Raw genomic sequence first — 19,337 nt, forward strand, 5'->3', positions numbered from 1 at the left:
GCAGAAAGTTTCAACATAAAAAAGAACATCACAATAAAATACAGATAAAACATTTACATCAAGCTCCAATTTCAGGCAAGTTATCAAACAGGCAAATGATCAAACACAGTTGCACTGACCAAGGGAACTGAGTTCGTAGGATTTTAAAATGGTTTTGAATTCTCCAAGGGTGACCAGTCCTGGTAATTTTAGGTCCTCCTGTATCTTGTTCCAAGATGAAGGAGCAGCATATTTAAAAGCCCTTTTTCCCAATTCAGTTCTCATATGGGGAACTTCCAGTGTTAGAACAGCTTGAGAACGAAGGGCATACTTATATTGCTTTGTGCACAGAAGCACACTTAGGTACGAGGGAACCAGTTTAAGCAGAGCTTTGTGCACCAGAGAGAGCCATCGAGAAAATCGTCGTATTTGTAGAGATGGATAACTTGCAATGGTATATAGGGTGCAATGGTGCACTCGATTTCCACATCCCGTGACAAAGCGTAAGGCAGAATGGTACACAGTATCAAGCTTTCTAAGGTACTGATCAGGTGCATACATATAGAGTAAGTCACCATAATCGAGTAGTGGTAAGAAGGTGGTCGAGATCAGGTGACTTCTCACTTTAAGTGAAAAACAGGACCTGTTTCTGAAAAAGAAGCCGAGTTTAAGCTTCAGCTTTGACACAAGTTTGTCTATGTGAGATTTAAACGTAAGGTTCTCGTCCACTGTAATGCCTAGATATTTGTAGGAAGCAACCCTTTCGATGTCAGTCCCTCCAGCAGTAACCAGTGTGGGAAGATCAGCTGGGAGTCTCTTCCAATTTGAGAAGAGCATAAACTTTGATTTGCCAGCATTTAACACTAGCTTAAGCTGGGTAAGATGTGACTGAACAATGTCAAAGGCAGATTGCAAGAACTCCATCGTTTGCACAACACTGGGAGATGAGCAATAAATTACTGTGTCATCAGCATAGAAATGGTAAGCAGCATTAGACAGCATCTGCCAATGTTGTGCTCATTTTATGCCTGTCTTTTTGTACTGCTGTGAAGCACTTTGAGCTGCAATTCTTGTATGAAAGGTGCTATACAAACACAGTGTATTATTATTATTATTATTATTATTATTATTATTATTATTATTATTATTATTATTATTATTATTATTATTATTATTATTATTATTATTATTATTATTATTATTATTATTATTATTATTATTATTATTATTATTATTATTATTATTATTATTATTATTATTATTATTATTATTATTATTATTATTATTATTATTATTATTATTATTATTATTATTATTATTATTATTATTATTATTATTATTATTATTATTATTATTATTATTATTATTATTATTATTATTATTATTATTATAAATGATTATAGTTTGCTTCATTAATTAAAGGGCGTGAATTTAAGTGTTCTCTATAGTGCCTTTTGTCCGCTTTAAGGTGGTGGTATAAATTAAAGGTTGTGGTGTCGAAGTAAAAAAAATCTATCTGGGCTAAGCCCCGGATCTCCTACAATCCTAAATCCGCCCCTGGTTGGTAACCCTATCGTTACCCTAGTTAACCCTAGTTAGTACGTTATTTTGGTTTCCTGCAACACATTGACTTCATCCAGGGCTTCCATTATAATCAGGAAATATACAATGTGAGTTACATCTAGATACGCATAAATTCAACAGACTGTAGTGCTCATTCCAGACGGTGTAGCGTCCCCCCCTTCCCACGGTGTATATAAAAATATCAACAATATAAACATAGAGTAACATATAGGACACTATAAACATAAAGTAACATAGAACACAATATACACACACAATATACAGGACTATATACAATAGTGGTGGTGAGGGAGGCAATTTCCACCCTACATTGTGGTTGAGTGTCTAGAAAAGCGCTATATAAATATAATTAATTATTATTATTATTATTATTATTATTATTATTATTATTATTATTATTATTATTATTATTATTATTATTATTATTATTATTATTATTATTATTATTATTATTATTATTATTATATAAACAGTAGCTAAAAATGGAATGAATGAGTGAAATAAATATAGAGGTAAAAGAGAACTTAGTGCAAATCTTCTAGCATGTATGTGATGTATGTGATCACGTAAGTTAGTAAGACTCAAACATTTAGTTTGTAATGGTATTATATACAATTATAAGAAATTCAGAAAGCTTTAGTTAATGTTCTTAAGCAGTCTATAAATTCTTAACAAGTTTCTTATAAGTGCTTATAGCTGTCTTATAATCTAACAATAACCATGTTTATGATGCTATTATTAACACCTCATAGTCTTATTAACACATACTATGGAGACAGCTAAGAAAGCAGTGGGAAAAGGTGTCAGTGGATGAGAAAGAGGGCATTAATGTTTTACAGGAAGAGCTAAGAAATCGGTTAGCAGAACTCAGGAGGGCAGAACCATAGATATATATAGAACACTAGATAGCTTAAGGCGGAGTCACCAGCGTCGCTGAACCACCGCCATCTTGCCCCAGTCAGCCTTGAGTGAGGGTGAGTGATCTGCACAGACACAAATACTCATAACTCGCTGAAATATTGACGGATTTACAAACGGTTTGGTTTATTACAAGCATTATTAACGTGGCTATGATTCAAGCGGTTTAAAAAAAAAAACATCTTTAAAAAGAATTTTTATAAGTATGCAGTATCATAACTACATCTTTGATGTTTATAGCAAACCAACCCGTTTGAAAATCGGTAAAGAATTGAGCAATCTATGGTTATTTAAATAGTACATGCACCATAGACATTAATGTTATCAGTAGCTGAGCTGCCTGGGGCAAGATGGCCGCCCTACGACGACGTCGCTCTCCATTGGCCGGCAGCGCGGGTAAGCTATCTAGTGTTCTATATATATCTATGGGCAGAACAACTTAGGAGGAAGTGAAAGACGAAGGAGGGAGTCAGGACCATAGATATCTATAGAACACTAGATAGCTTAAGGCGGAGTCACCAGCGTCACTGAACCGCCGCCATCTTGGGAGGGTCAGCCTTGAGTGAGAGTGAGTGAGCTGCACAGACAAAAATACTCATAACTCGCTGAAATATTGACAGATTTACAAACGGGTTGGTTTGCTATAAACATCAAATATGTAGTTATGATACTGCATACTTATAAAAAAAATGTTAAAGATGTTTTTTTTTACAAACCGCTTGAATCACGTTAATAATGCTTGTAATAAACCAAACCGTTTGTAAATCCGTCAATATTTCAGCGAGTTATGAGTATTTTTGTCTGTGCAGCTCACTCACTCTCACTCAAGGCTGACCCTCACAAGATGGCGGCGGTTCAGTGATGTCGCTCTCCATTGGCCGGCAGCGCGGGCAAGCTATCTAGTGTTCTATATATATATATATATATTTTTTTTTTTATCCACTTTTTCTCCCATTTTTCTATATTTTCTCCCATCCCAATTTCGTATTATCCAATTCAACCCTCCCCTGTCACGGACGCTGTTTCTTGCCTCCCACAAGCCGGCTGCAATGTGGACTAAGTCATACATAGCACAAGTCCCCTCCGGTACTTGAGGTAACAGCAGTCGCATCTTTTCACCTGCGCAGCTCGATCTCTCAGTGGCGAGGAGTAACGCGTGGGAGGCTCACGCTGCCCCCGACACTTCCTGATTCTACTGCGCAGGCGCACCAACCGACCTGTAGGAGTCGCTGTCCACAACGCCCGATCCCCACCCATCAGTTTCCCACCCCCTAATACGGCCAATGTGTATTAGTACGGACGACCAGCTAAACTGAAAGCAAATGTGGAGCGCTGGGCTCGAACTGACGAGCCCAGCGTCTCCAGCATTTCGTGGCGAGTGCCTTGCCCACTACGCCACATAGCCGCCCTGTGTTCTATATATATCTATGGTCAGGACAGCATTTTATAGGGATTTGGTTTGTTCAGCCAAGGAAAGGGAGGACAACTCAAAGCTTCAAATATGTAAAGGGAATTGTAGTGTAGCAATAACTTCCACAAGTCCAGATCACTAAATCTACACACACACTTATATATATATAAATTCCATCCCTCATTTCAATATGGAAAGAAAAATATGTAATAAATTGGGGGGGAAAAAACTCAAAACACAGGGACAGATTGGAGCGGAATTATTTGACATGTCGTTTGTATCCTTCTCCGTTCCCCTCGTCACCTTTCAGAGAAGAAGAGGAAGAAAAATGAAGGACTGGGAAGAAAGCGGGAAAGAAAGCGGCTCCTCCTCACCAACGCCACTGTGACTGAGCCTCCACCAGGGGGCGACGTGACCAGCTATGCACCTGTGGAGATGCACGACGGGCCCTGATCAGCAGCCGCAGGACGAACAGGAAGTCGCGGGGAGGGGGCCCCGTCCCAATACGCACGCTTGATCACGCTTACCCGCTTGGGCACTTGGCGTGTGCGACGTTCATGTGCTTAGTGTAAGTGCGCAAGTGTATCCCACTTTCGAGTACCTGTGTATGTGCAGGGGTGTAAAGTACTCAAGTAATTGTACTTTGTTACAATACTTAAGTACTGTTTTTGGGGATTTGTACTTTAATGGAGGATTATTAGGTTTGTATACTTTGTACTTTTACTCGGTTACATTTGAGAGGAAAAAAACATAGTTTTACTCCTTACATTTAAAATGCAGCCCTACAAAGTACAAATCTCGCAGGTCCAACCATTTTAATGAGTATATTTGTTTCTCTGGCCGAACTAACGTTAACATTATTAATCCTGCGGCCGCGCTTTATTTAAAAACAGCCAATCAAATCCCCATCAATGGAAAATGAACCCGCCCATACCCCATGCTGATTGGTCCTTGTGCAAGACTAGAAAGCGAGGATCTTTGATTAAACACCTGCTATCAGAAGAATAGACAGTCAAAAAGAAAGTTTTTACTTTTACTTTTTAGTATTTAAGTACATTTAAAAGTAGAAACCTTTTGACTTTTACTCAAGTGTGTTTTGCCAGATACTCTGACTTTTACTTGAGTAGGATTTTGAGACAGTACCCATACTTTAAGTATAATTTCTGGGTACTTTTTACACCCCTGCCCACGAGACGCATAGCGCAAGGATGTGAATGACTTCATATTATATTCATATCGTAACATCATGAATGGTATTGTTAAAGGTGCTATAAATAACATTCAGCCACTAGATGTCGCACTAGAGCACCAGCATTTATCCAATCAGGTGCGTTCCCACGTGGGGAAACGGGAAGTAGGTAGTGGATACATGAACACAACATGTAAACAACAATATTCTTTTTGAACCCGCAAAAAAATTGTAAATGATGAATTCATTCATCAATATTGTTTTGGGGGGGGAGAGCAATATTTTATTCCACACCTTTCTAAAAGCTCTGTAGAAGTATTATTTTTGAAAAAAGTATTACTCTACATACATTTTTTATTTATAGCACCTTCAATGTGAATAATGTCAACAAGCTCTGTTAATTTGTCTGCAGTTAGCGAGCCCACATCAAGCTTTGCACAGCTATAAATAGCAATGTTACTACAATACAATGTTTTAATTAATCAAATTGAGAGTGGAGAATGACGTACTAAGAATACTGCAACTGATGGATACCAGTGATAGTTTCACCCTTTCTGTGTTGTTTCTTTTAAGTGGTTGTTGGTTATGTATTTCAATAAACTAAGAGCCTAAATGAGAAACCGTTTCAATTATTTTACAAAAACGTCTAAGGAAGGCACCTCGACCGCATCACTGTGGTGCCGATGATAAAACACACACCCTCTCAAGCAGTGTTAATTTAGTCACCGAAAATGATGACTAAATATGGTCGTCAATGAAGCTTTTTCCTCGGACGACAATGAGACGAAACGTCACGTTAATGGACATCATGCGACACTAACATGACGAAATTATTCAGGCAATGTCGTTGACTAATAACGACGACACAAAATGTAGTAAAATAAAATCTTGCTTTATTCAACTTCAACATCAAGACTGTTTACTTGCTAGCTAACAGGAGCTTGTTTGCCGACAGGAAGGTAACAAACATAATTGTCCGTGCGGAACCCTTATCCCCAACACGTTGTTCCGTGGGTAGGGGGGCACCACTGTTATGCTGGGGGTGTTGTTTCCCCCCGGGAGATATGGGAGGATGGACCGCACTACAGTAGCGTATTAGCCGGTAGCTGTGTTGTGTATGAGAAGGGAATTATCAACCTGTAAAACCCCATATTGAGCTGGAAATAAAGCACCATACAGAAAAGGAAACTTTCCTCTTTCTTCCCTACATTACTGCATGACGGATCGCTACATTATGTTGATCCACCACAATAGAACACATTAAATAGCTTACATAAGTCTAACCAGCTAGCACTAATGTTAGCTTTTTTTGTTTAGAAAAAGCTCACACCAACTTATGAGGCTGTAACTGAGTGGCGAGACTAAACAAAAAAAGACTAAATCGAGACTAAACGCTCAGACCTGTAGTTGACTAAAACTGACTAAACGAATAATAGATAAATATGATGAAAAAAACGAAAAAAAGAGCATTTGACACATGACTAAGACTAAAACTTCTGGTCGGTCTGAGCACCAGATAATCAGTGGACTCCAGCGGGAGTCGAGAGAAGTCATCAGCGCTGGAAAGTCTCATTGCGGCCGCGTCACCGTGCGTCACATGACAACGAGCCGGACGGCCCGGCGCTGACAAGCCCACGGTTCAGCCACGTCCACCAGCAGACTGTTGGTGCGAGGAAGTCAGCACCAAGGAGGGGAACACGACGTCCCAGGTGAAATACTGGTCTGAAAACACAGTGTTACAGTGCGCTACAGTGCGTTACCGTGTGTTACAGTGAGTTACAGTGCGTTACCGTGTGTTACAGTGCGCTACAGTGCGTTACCGTGTGTTACAGTGCGCTACAGTGCGTTACCGTGTGTTACAGTGCGCTACAGTGCGTTACCGTGTGTTACAGTGCGCTACAGTGCGTCACCGTGTGTTACAGTGCGTTACCGTGCGTTACAGTGTGTTACAGTGAGTTACAGTGTGTTACAGTGAGTTACCGTGCGTTACAGTGCGCTACAGTGCGTTACCGTGTGTTACAGTGCGCTACAGTGCGTTACCGTGTGTTACAGTGCGTTACCGTGCGTTACAGTGTGTTACAGTGTGTTACAGTGTGTTACAGTGAGTTACCGTGCGTTACCGTGTGTTACAGTGTGTTACAGTGTGTTACAGTGAGTTACAGTGTGTTACAGTGAGTTACCGTGCGTTACTGTGTGTTACAGTGTGTTACAGTGTGTTACAGTGTGTTACTGTGAGTTACAGTGCGTTACAGTGTGTTACAGTGTGTTACAGTGCGTTACAGTGTGTTACAGTGTGTTACCGTGCGTTACCGTGTGTTACTGTGTGTTACAGTGTGTTACAGTGTGTTACAGTGTGTTACTGTGTGTTACAGTGCGTTACTGTGTGTTACAGTGAGTTACAGTGTGTTACAGTGTGTTACTGTGTGTTACAGTGCGTTACTGTGTGTTACAGTGTGTTACAGTGCGTTACTGTGTGTTACAGTGTGTTACAGTGTGTTACAGTGTGTTACTGTGTGTTACCGTGCGTTACCGTGCGTTATAGTGCGTTACAGTGCGTTACAGTGCGTTACAGTGTGTAGCTGTGTGTTACAGTGCGTTACTGTGTGTTACAGTGTGTTACCGTGCGTTACCGTGCGTTACAGTGTGTTATTGTGTGTTACAGTGTGTTACTGTGTGTTACTGTGTGTTACTGTGTGTTACCGTGCGTTACAGTGTGTTACAGTGTGTAGCTGTGTGTTACAGTGCGTTACTGTGTGTTACAGTGTGTTACCGTGCGTTATGGTGCGTTACAGTGCGTTACTGTGTGTTACAGTGTGTTACAGTGTGTTACAGTGTGTTACAGTGTGTTACAGTGCGTTACTGTGTGTTACAGTGAGTTACAGTGTGTTACAGTGTGTTACTGTGTGTTACAGTGCGTTACTGTGTGTTACAGTGTGTTACAGTGCGTTACTGTGTGTTACAGTGTGTTACAGTGTGTTACTGTGTGTTACCGCGCGTTATAGTGCGTTACAGTGCGTTACAGTGTGTTACAGTGTGTAGCTGTGTGTTACAGTGCGTTACTGTGTGTTACAGTGTGTTACCGTGCGTTACCGTGCGTTATAGTGCGTTACAGTGTGTTATTGTGTGTTACAGTGTGTTACAGTGTGTTACTGTGTGTTACCGTGCGTTACAGTGTGTTACAGTGTGTAGCTGTGTGTTACAGTGCGTTACTGTGTGTTACAGTGTGTTACCGTGCGTTATAGTGCGTTACAGTGCGTTACAGTGCTTGTGCCAAAGGTAGGTATTGCACTGCCATTGGCCACTTCCAGGGCATGGCCTTGTTTTGCTGTTCGAAGGTCTATAGCAGATGCCAGCAGCACACTCGCCTGGGCGCGTGAACACTTTAGGCAACCAACTTGCGCTTCCGCGTTGCTCTGAATTGCTCCGATTGGCCGAGCGCGCGCATGTGTGTTTGTTTGTTTGTTTATTTACACATATAAAAACAGTTACATATATAATACAATATAGTCCACAAGGGATGTGTAGGAGAATTGCCTAAAAACCCTCAAGGGGCTTGCATGTGGCATTCACCAGGAAGCAAAATTACATTATATCAAGATAAATATAAAATATAAAATAAAATCCCCCCCCCCCCCCCCCCTGAGCAAACAAACACACACAAGCAGGCCTACATAGACACCGAAGTAGGCACCCCATGCCATACGATTTCTGGTATAGAGAAAACAATCAATGACAGTAAGAATATATAATAAAACGAAAATACAATAACAAAATACATCAAGCCATCAGACTACAGTTTGTAAAGGAAGTCCATATGGGAAATATTGGTGATCTAGGAGATGAGATTTCAGTGCTCTTTTGAATTTCAGAAAAGAAACTTCCAAACAAAGAGTTCCACAACTTTGACCCTCGGTAGAGCAAACAAAACTGAGATTGGGAAGTGCGGGAAAAGGGTGGTCTAAGCAAACAGGAACTGCGTGTGGGGTAATTATGAATTTGGTGATTGTGGGCAAACATGTCATGAAAGCTAGCTGTGTGTTACAGTGCGTTACTGTGTGTTACAGTGTGTTACGGTGCGTTACAGTGCGTTACAGTGCTTGTGCCTTGTTTTGCTGTTCGAAGGTCTATAGCAGATGCCAGCAGCACACTCACCTGGGCGCGTGAACACTTTAGGCAACCAACTTGCGCTTCCGCGTTGCTCTGAATTGCTCCGATTGGCCGAGCGCGCGCATGTGTGTTGTTGTAGCCACCGGGTAAATCGCGATTTATTAGTTTGTCAGACTCATGACAAACCAATTACATAATCCAACATATGTGTAAAGGCACAACATATTCCAGTTAATGGTATATTTTTTTAATGATTCGTTACGGCGCAATCAATACTTCCGTGCGTTCGAGACCTCCATGTTTTGGGGGTATTCATCAGAAAAATCGGATCCGGGATTCGGCTCCCATCAGTCGGGCAAGAACTGCGGGTTTTCAGCCTCTCTCCTGGAGCTTGAGGGGGAGCCGCGCTCGGCCAATCAGAGAAACGCGGAAGGCGCTCGGCCAATCAGAGAAACGCGGAAGCGCAAGTTGGTTGCCTAAAGTGTTCACGCCACCTGGGCAGCCGTGTCACACGCGGCCTGGAGAGGGAGTCGCTGATGACCAGTGTAATGGAAATGTTATCTATGTCCATCTGTGTTAAATCTCTGTACGGCTTTTGACTAGTTAATATGATCAACTATAGTCTGACTACAGCCCCAGACACTGGGCTACAGTCTGTGTCTGTCTCTTTAACAAGACCAGAGCTCTTGGTCACTGTCTGCTCAGACGCTCGTGTGTCTCTCTGTAAACTGATCTCATTTTAAATATTCCACAACAACAGCAAACCGCCAGGACGGCTGAGGCCTTACCCGGTGCACTGAAGTGGCATGGAGGCAGGTAAAAACATAACCCTGAGGGCTTTGCATGGTAAAAACATAACCCTGAGGGCTTTGCACGGTAAAAACATAACCCAAAAACATAACCCTGAGGGCTTTGCATGGTAAAAACATAACCCTGAGGGCTTTGCACGGTAAAAACATAACCCAAAAACATAACCCTGAGGGCTTTGCATGGTAAAAACATAACCCAAAAACATAACCCTGAGGGCTTTGCACGGTAAAAACATAACCCTGAGGGCTTTGCACGGTAAAAACATAACCCTGAGGGCTTTGCACGGTAAAAACATAACCCTGAGGACTTTGCACGGTAAAAACATAACCCAAAAACATAACCCTGAGGGCTTTGCATGGTAAAAACATAACCCAAAAACATAACCCTGAGGGCTTTGCATGGTAAAAACATAACCCAAAAACATAACCCTGAGGGCTTTGCACGGTAAAAACATAACCCAAAAACATAACCCTGAGGGCTTTGCACGGCAGGCCACGATGGTGGCAGAGACAGAGAGCGGTGGGCATGCATGGCGGTGGGTATTGCGGTGGGCATGGCAACAAAACATTTTCTGCAGCCAAGAGAAATGTATCTGCTTTCAGATGAAAGTCCATTTTATCGGAGTTGGCCAGAGACCCAACCTGATCTGGCAGCTGTTGCAAGTGAAAGATTACGCTACGTACAAATATTATCTATAGCACTTTAACCTACTTTAAGGTGAGGCCTTTACTGTATGAAACTAAAGTATCAAAAGATAAAGTTACAAACGAATTTATATGCACACATGTTAGCCTGTGCCATACTGGTGTTCTGCTCAGATTTCAGTGACCTTGTGGAGCACTGGATTGTGGGATACACATCCGTCATGGATAGGAGGAGGGATCGGGGGGAATCCAAAACCCTGCCAATCGTAAAACTTTGGCACGGAATCCCACTTTGACCTGGCAGCCAGGTTTCATCCTGACATTTTGGGCATTCGCCCCTCAACTCAGAGGGAAGACAATCGTGAGGATGAAGTATTTAACCTGGAAGACAAACGCAGCCCTGTGCTGACGTGGGACAGGCCTGTTAAGTAGAATCCATGGTTCGTTCAGCTGGTCATCGTTTAAGTGATGAATTCAGAAATGTCAGAAATTCTTTTGGAAAGAATGATAAAAAAATAAAACAAATCCGCTTCAAGGCCCTCGACCTAGCATACCGTGCGGCAAAGGGAACTGCTCCCGCCTACCTCCGGTCAATGGTCTCTAACTACACAACCTCAAGACCCCTACGCTCTGCATCTTCTGGCCGCCTCAGATCTACTCCTATCCAAGCTCCGGGAGGGTCATCAAAGAGAAGCCGCCTATTCTCAGTCCTTGCCCCACAATGGTGGAACGAACTACCCACCCCAGTTAGGACAGCCGAAACACGTCCAATCTTTCGCCGTCGACTAAAGACGCACTTCTTCAACCATTATCTGAAAAAAAAAAAAAAAAAAAACTAACCCTAACTAACCTTACTGTCATGCACTTGTCCTAATAAACTAACCTACACTGTAACACGCAACACTTGATGAACATTGTTACTCAGCTGATAGAGTTGTGCCCTTCCTGATGACTTGTCGTACAGAACTTGTAAGTCGCTTTGGATAAAAGCGTCAGTTAAATGACTAAATGTAAATGTAATGTAATGATATATATATTATAATAATAATAATAATATATATATTTTTTTATTCAACTAAGAGGTTGGCAGTCGACTACGGCTCCTTTCGATCGATTAGTCGACTACCGTATTCTACTAATCGGGGTCAGCCCTACAAGATACACTTGTGACTTTACAAGCTGACGAGGACCAGTGGAACGTACACCACCCACTGACCACATGCAGGACTCCTGTTGTTTTTACTGTTTCATATTATTCAACATCCCAAACACTTCATTATCAGAGACCACGGTCACCCCGGTCACAAACGGTTCACTCTGCTACCGCCTGGCAAAAAGAACCGGACCAGCAGGTTCAGGGACAGATTTCTCCCACGAGCCACAAGACTCCTGAACAAGGACAAGAACAAGCCCTATTAAAAAACTCTTGAACACACACACTGCACACTGCACCTAAATATGCACATTATACACTTTTACGCAAGACACTTTCTGTAAATAATTGACCATTCTATTATTTTTTTTTTATCTTACTTCAGTTTATATTTTATTGTATTTTATCTTACTACTACTACTTATTGTTATTGAACACATACACACACCCTGCACCTTAACATGCACATACACAAGACACTTTCTGTAAATAATTGAAATTTTTTTTTTTTTTCACACGGTCACCATAGTACTAAGAGTAGAGACGGGCATAAAGAAAATGAACATCAGTTCTTACATGCATTCATGTTTAGGAGAATACATGGCTTCATACTTTAATACAGACAAAATAAAAACAGAATACTGACCACGTTCACCTGCTCGTCAACCAATGGGAGGGTTAATAAAATAAAATAAAATAAAATAAAATAAAATAAAATAAAATAAAATAAAATAAAATAAAATAAAATAAAATAAAATAAAATAAAATGTATTTGTTAACGACACACGTTAATGTCCCCATGGGCCGGACACGTCTTCTTTAACCTCAAGCCTCAAATCGTCCTAAAAACGTCCCATATGCGGGTCGGCGCATGCTAAGAAGTTTTAAACAAGTCAAGAAGAAACATCACAATAAATCAAGAACAATACAAAAACAGTCCAAAATATTTTAAATAAATAAAATAAATGAATGCAACACTCCCAGACATACCCCACGCGAAGGTAAGGAAAAACTCACTAAAACCTAGCAATAGGGAAAAATGCACCACATGCACCATATGGAGGAGAGAAACCTTAGAAGGGCCGTTCAAGGGGGGATCTCCCCGTTTAGATGTCGGTGATAGTAGTGTTGCAATAAAACAGGCGAGACAGTTGGTAAGCATGCACACATATGTGTAATGAAACACAGGTTAACTTCTTCCTTGTGCAGAAATCTTCTGACTTGTCTCTTCTTATTTGCCAAATGCCGCTACTTTATCTAAGAGAGTTCCACAGAAAGGCCTGAACTATTTTACACAAGCATATATCCATGACATTCGGATTTTGGACGGAGCAGGTGACAACATAAAAGTTGATGCCAAGTGTTGGCGATCTATGCGGAAGACACACACGACTCACACACTCCACATTCATTTCACGGCAAATCCGCCCCTCAATTAATATCACCGCAGGGGGGGCATAATCCCACGGGACAATGCATTGGGAGAACCTGTGTCCCACGACGAGATCTACCCCCGTGAATATTATTGTGCGGATCGGAATACGCGCGGGCGCACGCGTGAGAGCTTGCGCAAAATCGGCAAGATTTTTCCACGTCGCGCCCCCTACCTTTTGCCGACGTTTTCGCTGATGGAAGGGCATTGGGAAGTTGTAGAACCAAAACGCACTCCCTGTAATCTTTCTAGATATCTCTGGTCATTATTGCACGTTCCCCAAGCACATCTAAGAACCATTTTCAACAACGCAGGACTGGCTGTCTGTGGGACATCATGGCGGCTCTATTTCAAGGGCCGTGGTCTTAAGAAATCAGGCAATCTTATTGGTCATTATTCTCTGCGTGATTGACAGGGCGGACAGGTCTATTACAGAATGTACTGTTTGACTGTGGGGACTCAAACTAAGTCTCCAAACTAAGTGGGGTTATTTTAGGCAGGGCAGCAGCTCTGGGCAGGGTCACTATGGGAGGAGGGGTAACGGGATAACTTAAACATGCTGTGAACTGTTGGGAGCAATTGTTGTCACTGGAGTTTAGTGTCATGGTGACAGCGTAATGGCCCTGTGTGGCTTGAGAACCTAACAATAGGATGACATCGTCTGAACGCTATGCCGCAGCGGGGGTTTAAACCGTGTCAGCGTGCCACGGCAAAGAGACCGACGGGATAAACCGCACTGTGGTTAATTAAGATACACATTGACATTTTCAGTGTCATTTATTGTCCACCAAAGAAATTGAGGCTAAACGGCGTCATTCCTATCGACACAGTACAGCCAAAGCATTCCTACCGTAGAGATGCGTTTTCTCACTTAGGCTGTGTTCACACTGCAAGCCTTATTGCTCAGATTTATTGCTCAGATCTCCAGACTCTGTAGCAGAGACACTCATTCACTCCTTCATCACCTCCCGTCTGGACAACTCAGTTCTTGCAGGGCTGCCCAGCGATGCCCTGAACAGGCTGCAGTATGTTCAGAACTCAGCTGCTAGGGTTCTCACTAGAGTTGTTCCGATACCGATACCAGTATCGGAAAAGCCGCCGATACTGCCTAAAATGCTGGTATCGGCGAATACCCTCTAATGGTGCGCTCCGATACCATATGACGTAATTTATCAACAACACTGCGGACGTTGGGCTCTGTGGCTCTGCAGATATACCCTACTCACTGAGTGAGCATTATAAAACAAACTTGTGCTTAATCGACCGTGAATTAAAGTGTCAATGCCATTTGTCATTTTAACAGCAGAACAGATACTCTTTGGGTTCGCTTGGTGGCTGGTGTTATTAGCATTGAACAGCTAACCGAAAGCTAGCTTTAACGTTACCTTGGCTAAAGTTGGGGCTATTCATAATCCAGCAATAATGGCTGCAGACCTGCAAGCAAAGTACAGCAAGTTGGCAAAGGAGTATTCCAAGTTAAATCACATTTTCACCAGTAACGTTAGTTAGGGATTGATTGATTGATTGATACGTTTATTAACAGATTGCAGAATGGGTACAGTACAGTACAGCTCAATACATACAATTGTTAAGGGGATGCAGACCAGAGAAAGACTTTCGTCTTGTTTACATCAGGGTCCCCCATTTTCAATTCATCATATGACACACACGACATACAGATAGACAGTACTGCTACATCTATACATTTATGACATACCATACTTGGTCTTTACTGTACAACTGGGTTAGGACATTTGTAGGGGCCAGTTTCGAATTGCAGTCTCCCGTAGGTGTTCTTTGAGAGTGTTTTTGAAAGTGGGTAGTGATTCACATTCCTTTACAGCTTTGGGTAGGGCGTTCCACATTGATGTGGCATAATTGCGAAACGTGTTTAGTCCCTTGTTTGAGCCGAATCTGGGTTTAACATGATTTGTGGAGCTCCCTCTGGTGTTGTGGTCGTGGTATTCACTGACCTTTGGGAAGTATTTTGACATGTACATGGGTACCTTGGTCGTGTAGTGTATCTTGTAGACCAGGCCCATTGCAAGTTGCTGTACTCTGTCGTCTACTCTAAGCCATCCTAGGTTGGCAAAGTGGGCAGGGGTCATCAGCACCCAACTTTGCTCTACCACTTAAATTGATACAACTTGGTTGATGCAGGTTCTGTGGCAGTGCTGGGGTGGGGGGGGGGGCAGTGCTGGGGCAGTGTTGCTGGAAGAGGATACTTCTGGAATCAATCACCCTGTGTGCTATTTCTTCAAAAGGTTCCTTGCAGCTCAGTTACAGTACAAAAGAAGAAGAAACTCTTGTGCTGTTGCCACCCTTCAGCATGTTAAAGTGTTTATCAGTACTTTACACCTCCTAGTGGTGTTAGCAGCTGGAGCTCTGGTCTGTGACCATCCATCTGATGTATAGACAGGCCTGATATGGCATCTGGTCTGTGATGACCATCCATCTGATATTATGCAGTAGACAGGCCTGATATGGCCTCTGGTCTGTGACGACCATCCATCTGATATTATACAGTAGACAGACCCTGATGTAAACAAGACAAACGTCTTTCTCTGGTCTGCATCCCCTTAACAATTGTGTGTATTGAGCCGTACTGTATTGTACCCATTCTGCAATCTGTTAAATAAAGTTTTCATTCATTCATTTCGATCTACCGGTAGCTCATGCTAGCTAACCTAGCTCACGTTAGCGTCATCACTGATCGACCACCTCGCGTACACAATTAATGACATGTTGCGGACAGCATATCGGTGACAATGTTTAGCTTTTAGTGCCAAATGATGAGAGTCTGAGGCGGAGTCTCAAAAGAGAATGTTGAATATTTATTGTGCAAAAATCACAACAACAGAGCCAACGGAGCCTTCTGGAAGCAAGTGCAGCAACGAATAACGTCCGTGTGGAACTAATGTGCCAACAACCTTTCCGTGGGTGAACTCATTGAGATCGTTTTCAATTACTGATACTAATACTAATCTATACCATCACCTGTTGTTGAATAAATACCATTACTTTATAGTTATTACTAAAAAAAACAGTATATATAAAACAGTAGCTGTATTAAAATAAAATAAAAAAAGTTTTATAATTTATATAATATATTTTTTTATTATTTTAATGTATGCACTGGTATCGGATCAGTATCGGTATCGGCCGATACCCAAAGCTTAGGTATCGGAATCGGATCGAGAAGGAAAAAATGGTATCGGAACATCTCTAGTTCTCACCCGCACCAAGCCCTGGCACCACAGCACCCCCACCCTCATCCACCTCCACTGGCTTCCAGTCAAGTCCTGCATCAACTTTAAAAGATCCTCCTCATCACCTACAAATCCCTACACTGCCTTGCCCCCCGGTACCTAGGTATCTAAGGTACCCATGTACATGTCAAGGTACTTCCCAAAGGTCAGTGAATACCACGACCACAACACCAGAGGGAGTTTCACAAATCATGCGCAACCCAGATTCGGCTCAAATAAGGGACTTAACACGATTAGCAATTATGCCACATCAATGTGGAACGCCCTACCCACAGCCGTAAAAATAATGTGAATCCCTACCCACATTCAAAACCACTCTCAAAGAGCACCTACGGGGAGGCTGCAATTCAAAACTGGCCCCCGTAAATGTCCGAACACCCTCCCGCCCCCACCTAATGTACATTTCCCTCCCCCTCGTATGTATATATCTACTGTTAGGATCTGTTTAACAGTACTGTATATTTGCATATCTTGTACGTCACAAATGTAACAGTACTGTATATCTGTATGTCATAAATGTCATGATTAGATTAATTAGATGATTAGATTATTATATCTGTATGTCGTGTATGTCATAAATGTCATTATGAATTGAAAATGGGGGACCCTGATGTAAACGAGACGAAAGTCTTTCTCTGGTCTGCATCCCCTTAACAATTGTGTGTATTGAGCCGTACTGTAGTGTACCCATTCTGCAATCTGTTAAAATAAGATTTTCAATCAATCAATCAATCAATCTCCTCCATCCCACCCCAGAGGCTGCGGGCCTCTGACTCTGGTCTCCTCTCCAACCTCACCACTAACCTGTGCACCGTCAGTCCCAGAGCCTTCTCAACCAGGCAAGGTGCCAACCTGCACATCTTGAGCAATTAGGGGTCAAGTGCCTTGCTCAAGGACACTTCGAAAAGCTGCCTGGGAGGAGCGAGAATCGAACCGGGAACCTTCCGACTACCAGACGACTGCTCTACCTCCTGAGCCACTGTCGCCCCCGCACACCAGGAGCTGCCCTTTCTATTTTATTCTGATTCCATGTTGCATTGGCTACTTTCCAGATCAGAAAGAAGCCTTTGTCTAAATGGGGTTATTTCTAAAGCTTGTCAAACTAGACTCCCTGAATTAACATTAAATATGTGTGATAAGTATGAGATCTAGTTGGGTTAAGTATGAAGGTATGGTACAGTATATACGATTTGTTTTTTTATTTATATTTTCTGTGTATAATTGGTCTGACACCTGTGTATAGACATTAATAGTCATATAAGCCCCTGTGGGCTGAGCATCGTTTGACATAAGCCAGTCAACTATTCCTAGTACATCCATTCAAAAAATAGGTTACAATCTATGGTCCTGTCTCTGTGTGTCTACTCTACTCCAGGCTTCCCCCTGCTGGTGAAACTCTGAACTGACTTTGATGATTTCCCTTCAAATGAAGTATCGTCAGAGGTCCTCTTTGCTTTTGGAGAGGTGGTGGTGATGTCATCGGTCTTATTCACACGGCCACCACACTGGGGTTGAAGGGGAAGATGCAGAAGTGCTTATTTACTTCAATGCCAAAACTTCACAACTCCAAGAATTGAAATAGTCAAAACAACAGTCTGAATACACTACTGTAATTACAGACTTGTTTACCTGACTATCTATCTAGGTCGTCCTCGGACGGGCCCTCCATCGGTGCTTCCAGTCATCCCGATCCTCCATGCATCTGGCTAGCTCGCCGGTGCTTTCTGTCCCCGCATCTCTCCTGAGTACGTCCACGTAGGTTAACGTGGGACGTCCTCGTGATCGATGCCCGTGTGTTGGTTCCCACAGCACAAGTTTGCTGGTTGGCATCTCATGGTGTCTCTGGCAGTGACCTGCCAGCCTCATTCTCCTGACTGCCACTTTATCGCTCACCTTTAGCACCCCCCCATACAAGTTTGCATTAGTGACATGCTCATCCCTGTTGATGTTGAGCACCACACGCATCATTCTGGTGTAGCACCCATCCAAGGACTTCTGCAGGGTGGGCTTCAAGGTCCAGCATTCACTGCCATACAAAAGGACAGGCTCAACTGTTGCATGAAAGAAGTTGAGCTTGATTTGACGGGGGAGGTTGGATTTCCACACACTGGTCATGCCGTTCAGAGCCCTCCACGCAAGTGCCTTCCTCACTTTAAGGTCTTGCTCGGACGAGTTGACCCACGAGCCCAGGTACTTGAAATCACTGACTTCCTTTAGAGCAAATCAGAAATAGTCAAAACAGTCAGAATACACTACAATGAAGGAAGCGGACAGTGCCGGTTAGCTGTCGGGAGAGGTGTTAGTTGGACAATGCCTAGGCTAACCGGCATTGTCCGCTTCCATTCATTGTGCTAAGCTAGGCTAACGTGCAGCCAGATAGCTTTCTACTGAACGCACAGAGAGGAAACTGGTATCTATCTTCTGGTCTCTCTCTCTGGAGAAGACAGTAAGCTAATTTCCCAAAATGTTGGCGTGTTCCTTTAAGTAACTTTCCACCACTGACCCGGGGGCGTGAACACCACCTGGCAGGCCAACAAGCTCTGATTGGTTGTTCAGATTCAGGCCTGACATGGTGACAGTTTGTGTGGGTACAGTGGGGAGGCAGTGATCCTCCTACATCGTCCTGTAAACCAATGGCCTGTTGGAATTGTTAATGAGGACTCCTGCAGCAATACATGTAAATGTGAGTGTTGCTTTAAGAGAGCTCTGCAGGAGGGTGCGGTGCGTTTTGGAGTCGAGTAAGATGGTAAATGGTGCATTTATATAGCCTTTTTATCCAAAGCGCTTTACAATTTTGTTCCTCACGTTTTACCCATTCACTCACACATTCACACACCAACA

General features: G+C 42.6%; 2 protein-coding genes across 2 annotated transcripts in view; one reads left to right on the plus strand and one right to left on the minus strand.

Annotated features, from left to right (window-relative positions):
* rspo4 (R-spondin 4) overlaps positions 1 to 4,345 on the plus strand; it is a gene marked incomplete at both ends in the record, with an annotated part of 101,227 nt that extends 96,882 nt beyond the window's left edge. The window contains one exon of the mRNA XM_084315934.1: positions 4,203 to 4,345. Coding sequence (XP_084172060.1) covers positions 4,203 to 4,345 — 143 coding nt within the window. The remainder of the gene's footprint in view (positions 1 to 4,202) is intronic.
* The window catches only part of LOC311231231 (histone H3.2), a gene marked incomplete at its 3' end in the record, with an annotated part of 410,556 nt that overhangs the window by 340,046 nt on the left and 51,173 nt on the right, over positions 1 to 19,337 (minus strand). The gene's annotated exons all lie outside the window — the stretch shown is intronic.

Source organism: Notolepis coatsorum (assembly GCF_963971535.1).
Source record: "Notolepis coatsorum genome assembly, chromosome: 6".
In the NCBI taxonomy this organism is placed as follows: Eukaryota; Metazoa; Chordata; class Actinopteri; order Aulopiformes; family Paralepididae; genus Notolepis; species Notolepis coatsorum.